Source organism: Etheostoma spectabile, chromosome 4 (assembly GCF_008692095.1).
Source record: "Etheostoma spectabile isolate EspeVRDwgs_2016 chromosome 4, UIUC_Espe_1.0, whole genome shotgun sequence".
In the NCBI taxonomy this organism is placed as follows: domain Eukaryota; kingdom Metazoa; phylum Chordata; class Actinopteri; order Perciformes; family Percidae; genus Etheostoma; species Etheostoma spectabile.
In genome coordinates this window covers 27,911,104-27,917,901 of record NC_045736.1, presented here as the reverse complement: position 1 = coordinate 27,917,901, position 6,798 = coordinate 27,911,104, and the positions used below count along the sequence as shown (strand labels likewise).

The 6,798-nt window shown below is 39.7% G+C and overlaps 1 protein-coding gene across 1 annotated transcript in view; it reads left to right on the top strand.

Moving 5' to 3' along the window:
* The window catches only part of eevs (2-epi-5-epi-valiolone synthase), a 5,997-nt gene extending 467 nt beyond the window's left edge, over nt 1–5,530 (top strand). The window contains exons 2-6 of the mRNA XM_032512656.1: nt 425–594; nt 1,578–2,211; nt 2,682–2,921; nt 4,076–4,328; nt 4,923–5,530. Of these exons, the coding sequence (XP_032368547.1) occupies nt 452–594; nt 1,578–2,211; nt 2,682–2,921; nt 4,076–4,328; nt 4,923–5,020 (1,368 nt within the window). The 5' untranslated portion in view covers nt 425–451 and the 3' untranslated portion in view covers nt 5,021–5,530. The remainder of the gene's footprint in view (nt 1–424; nt 595–1,577; nt 2,212–2,681; nt 2,922–4,075; nt 4,329–4,922) is intronic.
* The last annotated feature ends 1,268 nt before the right edge of the window (nt 5,531–6,798 follow it).

The window sequence follows — 6,798 nt, the reverse complement described above, 5'->3', positions numbered from 1 at the left end:
TTAGAGTGAATAGACTGGGACACGTGAATTAAAAACCTGAGCAAAACGATTACCAGCCAATAACACGTTCTATAAATGAAGACAACACTTAGCCCTTTATTTTTACTTTCTCCAAATTCAAGTAAAAGACTTTTCCCTTCTATGTAAATGTAATATGCAAAAAAAGACTATGACCATGAGCACAAGTATCTTCATTTGATGATTTACATGTCATAAAACTACCATGCATTGGTGCACACAAAGTGATAATTGTCAGGACACGTATTGGCTCGTTATACTAGTTATACAAAAGTTATTAACAGGGCGTTACGTGTCAGTTTATGAAACATATACATTGCTCCTCCCACAGTTCAGGGACCTCCTCTAAATGCTATAGCCTTTTTAAAGACAACTTTGATGGGATTCTTTTTATGACTCTGACTAGATCTATCCACTCCTTGTCACAACAAGAATGGGAAAGGTTCATCTGGAGGATGTTGATGCAAAAGAACTGAAAACTGAGTTCAGTTTAGTAAAGGTCAAAGGTACCTGGAAGCGCAAACAGGGAAAGAAGGTGAACAAAGAAACAGCTGACTGTGTCTCTGCTGCAAAAATGTGAGTAGGCATAGCCTAAAACATATGTGTTCTTGATCACAAGTATGATACATGTGTTTAGATTTGTTTATGCAAAATGTTATTATTCTTCTATCTGTGACTCTCTTCTTAGTAGATGTTATTTAGAATATTATTTTTTTTTTAAGTTGAGTTTTGATCATTATCCAGTTCCATAATTGGCTCAAAGGTAACTGTCAGTGTGTTTACATGCAGTTTAAGAACAACGATTAGATTCAAGTTAGGACAATGCCCCTATTTCTAAAACGCCATGAAAAAATCTGACTCCTTAATAAAGTTCACAGAGTTTGAGAACTGCTTCCGTAACCGGGATATGCCTCCATGCATGGCTACACCTTAACCGGGGGGGCCGGAAAGACCCGCCCTTTATTAGCATTCACACAGTTTGAGTTTCAACTGCTGCACCTCTAACGTTCCCACTGAATATGCCATTAGATCTTTCGTCTTTTTCTCATAGCGTTCTGTGGCCGGACATTATTTCTAAATATCTGTACAAACCCTGCCCAGCCTGTCCGGTACCGCCGGGTCCCGTCGGGCTCGGTTTGGGTATCCGCACTCTATTGGCGTGGTCTTAGCAGGTAAAAAAAAAAGATCGGTTCAAAGGTCATGCTTCATCTCCCCCTCCAGAACTCCGCTGGAGTGGCTTTTGAACTGTACATAATCTCTCAGCGTGCTGTGAGCAGAGGCTGTGAGTCGTACTGTCTTCAGAAATTACAAACAATCCTCATCCTGTCATTGGTATCCTGTGCATTTTTTCCCCCTTAATATACGTCCTGTTAATGATGAGCTCTATGATATTACTGTAGACTGTATTTGTTTTAGCCAGGTGTACCTAATGAAGTGGTAATAGAGTGTATGCAATTCAATGTATTGACAGAAACAAAAAGCACTTTAAAACAACATCTATAATAATTGGAACCCATGCCATAATGATAAATATTTGTTCCATGTGTTTTGTGTGGCAGCTATGAGAGCATCACAGAACAGGGCGCCAGTTGGACAGTGGTCAGCCCCATTGTCTTTACTTATAAGGTAACTGAGACCCAGAACTTGCTGAACCCAAGCAACAACACCCTCCTGCTGGGCCACATCACTGATCCGCAGCAGCTGGAGGAAATAAAACATTCCAACAAGCCAATCAAACGCTTTGTGGTCATTGATCAAGAAGTGTACAAAATCTACGGTCCCAAGCTAACAGAATATTTAGAGGCCAACAATGTCCTATACAAGATTTTGGCTCTACCCACTACTGAGGAGAACAAATCCATGAAAATGGCCTTGAAGATCCTAGAGGAGGTCAACAACTTCTCCATTGACCGCCGCACAGATCCCATCATTGCCATCGGTGGAGGGGTGTGCCTCGACGTAGTTGGCCTGGCTGCCTCACTCTACAGAAGACGCACCCCATACATCAGGGTCCCAACCACACTGCTGTCCTACATCGATGCTAGCGTGGGAGCAAAGACGGGGGTTAACTTTGCAAACTGCAAGAACAAGCTGGGTGCCTACATTCCACCCGCCGCTGCCTTCCTTGACCTTTCCTTCATACAAACTGTTCCACGACGACACATCTCCAACGGGCTGGCAGAGATGTTAAAGGTATTTTAAAGTCCCTGAAAGTGGAATAGTTCTGTGTTAACATGGCCGTCGGCTAGTAGCATGACCATCAGGTAAATAACATGCATGCTTCACAGAAATATACATGTACACGTTATTTGCATATAGAGACCCAATGATAATCACAGTAACAAATGCATAGCAGTAAGTCTCGGACTGTATGGGCGTATCCAAGTGCACCTGTTACTTTGGTACTTGAATGTCCCGCAGCTAAAAGTAGAAAAAGGCTATGAGAGCTATGAGAGCAATTTCACACATGCCATTTACAGTACTGCGAATAATCCAGGAGTCACCAAGGGCAGTTTAAAAATCAATTTACAGTAGCAGGAGTAGTAACTTAATTCACTTATCAGTTCTATGAGATTAAGTGGAGGTTTTTTTCTTTCTATTTATTTATCATGGTTGTACTGCTCATTTCAATTTTTCTAAGCTTTTTTTCTGGTTGTTTGCAGATGGCCTTGATGAAACACAAAGGCCTCTTTGAGCTTCTTGAGACACATGGCCGTGTGCTGTTGGACACAAAATTCCAGGCTGATAACAGTGGATATGGAAGCAACTGCTTACAGGTTGCATCACAAGCGACTCGTATAGCCATCATAACCATGCTGGAGGAGCTTTCCCCAAACCTTTGGGAGGATGACCTAAACAGACTTGTGGACTTTGGTCACATCATCAGCCCAGCATTAGAGATGGTAATTGATCCCTCGTTGCAGACATAGCCATTTAAATCATTTTGTTGATACATGCTACTGCACATATGTATAGCACTCTTTGATTTTACGTGAGCCTGTAACTCTCTCTGGTGATTGTACAAGATGAGATACACCTTCATTGATCACTAGCAGGGAAATCTGGCTGATGCAGCAGCACAAGGACATAAACAAGTACAGATAAGTATGGAAAGGAACAGATTAGATGAACTACACAAAAGCATATGAAGACAAAATGACATAGAATGACATTGGTGAGATTACTAGCAGCAGAGTCAATAAATGTAACAAGTGTACACCAGACTTATATATGATATGCTTAGGATTAAGTAGTGGTTGTCTCTATTATTATCATAGAATATTGAGTCAATGTCACATATTATCATAGTATGATATGGTACATTATTATATGGTGCTGTGACAGTTTAACTTTTGTTTCCTTTTTTTTTTTTGTGGGGTTTTTCTGTTCATTTGATAGTGACAGTGGATAGATGGGTGGGTGACTCACAGCAAAGGCCGCAGGTCGGACTCGAACCCGGCCTGCTGCAAAGGACTCAGCCTACATGGGGCCCACGCTCTTACTGGGTGAGCTAGTGGTCACCCCTTGTTTCCTTATTTTTAAGTTTTTATTATTTGGTCAGGCTTGCCAGGACTCTCCTGGCTTTTAAGATTGTCTCATTCAAAGATAAATCACGTTTTGTGTTGTTTTGTAGTTTTTTTGTTAGAATTTTTTTGAATCACACCTTACAATTTGAGTGAAAAAAAAAATCAAATATTCATCTATTTAATTACTTACCCAAACCACTCAAAAATTCCAGTACCAATGTGCACACAACTAGAAGTCCAACATAAAAATCCACTTTTACTTCTTTAACCACTTAGTCCATATACATTAATTGTCCACAAAGAAAACCCAAATAAGTTCAGTTTCAGTGGGGGGCTGCTGATCTTTCAAAGAGGGGAAGCTCATTTTCGGTCTACATCATAAATATTGTCCATTTCTTTATACGTAAATTCTGCCCTACGTTCCTTTTCAAGAAAATGTTCTGTGACTCCACTAGGCGTCTTTTTGCCCAGGTATCACATGTTCCCTTAAAGCCATGTCCTCACATTATCTTTTTCTCTTTTTATTGCAGAAGGTTCTCCCATCTCTGCTGCATGGTGAGGCAGTGAACATCGATATGTCATACATGGTTTATGTGTCCAAGGAGAGTGGTCTATTGACAGAAGATGACAAGCAAAGGATCATCAGCTGCATGGTGAGCATGGAGCTGCCTGTCTGGCATGAGGCATGTACCATGGAGCTCATACAGAAGGCTCTGCAGGAAAGGCTGAAGCATTCGGGAGGCCTGGTCAGAATGCCTCTGCCTGTTGGTCTCGGGGAAGCCGGTAAGACATTGCTAGAGAAAGACTATCCTTACCTCGAAACTGGTGCTCAGCAGCTAGCAGAAAGTAATATGATCTTCTTTTCACTGCCATAAAAACTCTTGCTGCCTACTCAAACCAGAAAGCGGCACAAGTCATTTGCGTTTCCTTTCAACATATGTACAAAAGGACTGGAAGCTTGGTGACATACTGAATACTTTTTCTCCTAGTTGGAGAACTATCGTGGTTTGCAAGCTAACTGGCAACACGCTAACATCAGGCAGTAGCTTGTCACAATAGCGCGCCATTCACCCTGCGTTAGCATTAGGCGAATTAGCATTAGCAAGCAAACTGCCAACTCATCCCCTTCCACTATAGAGACTGGGTTCCTGTCCTTTCTTTAACTATGATGGCAATTCCTCACTTTAAGTACTTTTACTTGCCTATACATGCCAAAAATCCTGCTGTTGTGTCTTCATTCTACAAATTATGGCACTAGATTAGCAGAATGCCCTGTGAACCAACTTATTTCTCCCTGAAAGAGGAGTTGTGTGAGCTAGTTGTCATGTTCATTCAGTATATTTAAAGCGATATCTTTTTCCTTTCCTTTCATTTCAGAAATTTCTAATGATACATCTTGTGAGATCCTGCACAGAGCTTACACAAAATGGTGTGATGAGCTGAACGTCTCCTGTGACAGCAACTGTGACTCTTAACATGTGCATCCCACAACTGCGTCTGTTTTTAAGAGAACATATTTTGTACTCTAGTCATTGTGAAATACGAAACTGCAGTTGATATAATTTAACTCCTGTGTTTTCACAATACGGCAGCAAGGGTACCATAATTGCACCGCTATTTCAAGCTATTTAGCGCATATAGCTGTTTCCACATTCTTCTGACCAGCATGTGTTCTTACAGGCTGTTCTCAAAAACCATTCGTACAAACAGCTACGTAAAGTAATGCATGCAGGACTTTTAAACGGGAGAGCGGAGATGTTAAGGGGAAAACACAAGACTTTTCACCCAGGAAACCGAGTGTTTGTGTTCAGGGTGTACTACTTAGGGGTTGTGAAACAGATCATATTAGATATTTTAGTTTTTGTTTTTTTTGTTTTTAACATCATAGAACCAGCTAAGCAAGTAATGTGAAAATACTCTCTTATTTAGTCTGTGAAATACTTGTAAATATGCCCCATTAAAGATGTTTATCATCATTTATCAAACCGTGTGCGTGTATGTTAGTAATATAGTAGACTCACACATGTACATATTGACATCCTTCTTACTTGCATTAACTTTCACCCAAAATTTTGAACTCGCCTGTAAGAATAAGTGAAAAACATTGTGTAAGTAAAAGTAATCTTGCTACAGGGCAGAATATTTCCATGACCTGCTGACAAACCCACAGCTTTGACTTTATGAAGTTGTAATTGCTAATGTGTGTAAAAATACATGAATAGCAACATAAGCATTAATTTAGAGTCCTGACAAACATAAGCCCAATAATCATCCTTTATTTATAACACTTACAGCCACTGTAGCTCAAAGGAGAAGGCCTGTTTGTGCATCTCAAGGTTTATTTGAGTGCCAGTGGAACGTATCTACTATTTTCATTTGTCACTTTGCATATTCATGTTTATTTACAACAATTCCAAATGTGACGTCTTATGAAGGTGGACGAGTTTTTAGAAAAAAGAGGTTAGAATATGTCATTACAAACATTTGCATACAAAAGAAAAAAGAAGACTTTGGCCAAGTAAGCCAAGTAATGCTAACCCTGGGACATATTAGAAAGCCATGATGCTCATAATCAGTGATTTATGTTGCATTAAAGTATCCATATTAACTTCCCCTCCCTGCAGAAATCATACTCTACAATATAGAGGAATTCAACAAATGGTTCACTGTTACAGAGTCTGTATCATCCAACCATTAGTTGTTCCTGTGGCAAGTGGCTATAACCTGTTCCAACATGCACTAAGAGATACATTCCAGACAGCTTTCCAATCTAGAACACACAGTTTTGGAATAAGTATTCAGATCCTTTACTTAAGTAAAAGTACTAATACCATGGTGTTGAAATACACTGTTACACTGCACTGAAAATGTAACTTATCATAAGGGAAATGTACTTAAAAGTATTAAGAAAAAATCCTCACATTTTAGAAACTGTAAAATGATCCAAACTGTTCTGTGTTTAAGTGTGTAACCAGTTCAGATGGACTTGTAGGCTGTGATATTGTCGGGTATTTAAATTATGAATAAGACATATTTTATCAACTTTTTTTATAAAGTGGTAACTAAGGCTGTCAGATTAAGGTGGTGGAGTGTTTCCCTTTTGATGCAGTGAAGTAGAAGTAGAAAGTGGCATGAAGAGAAAGTAAAGTTCAAGTAGCTTTTGTAATTTGTACTTAAGTACAATACTTGAGTGAATGTACTTAGTAACATTCCACCACTGATCTCACACACACACACACACACACACACACAC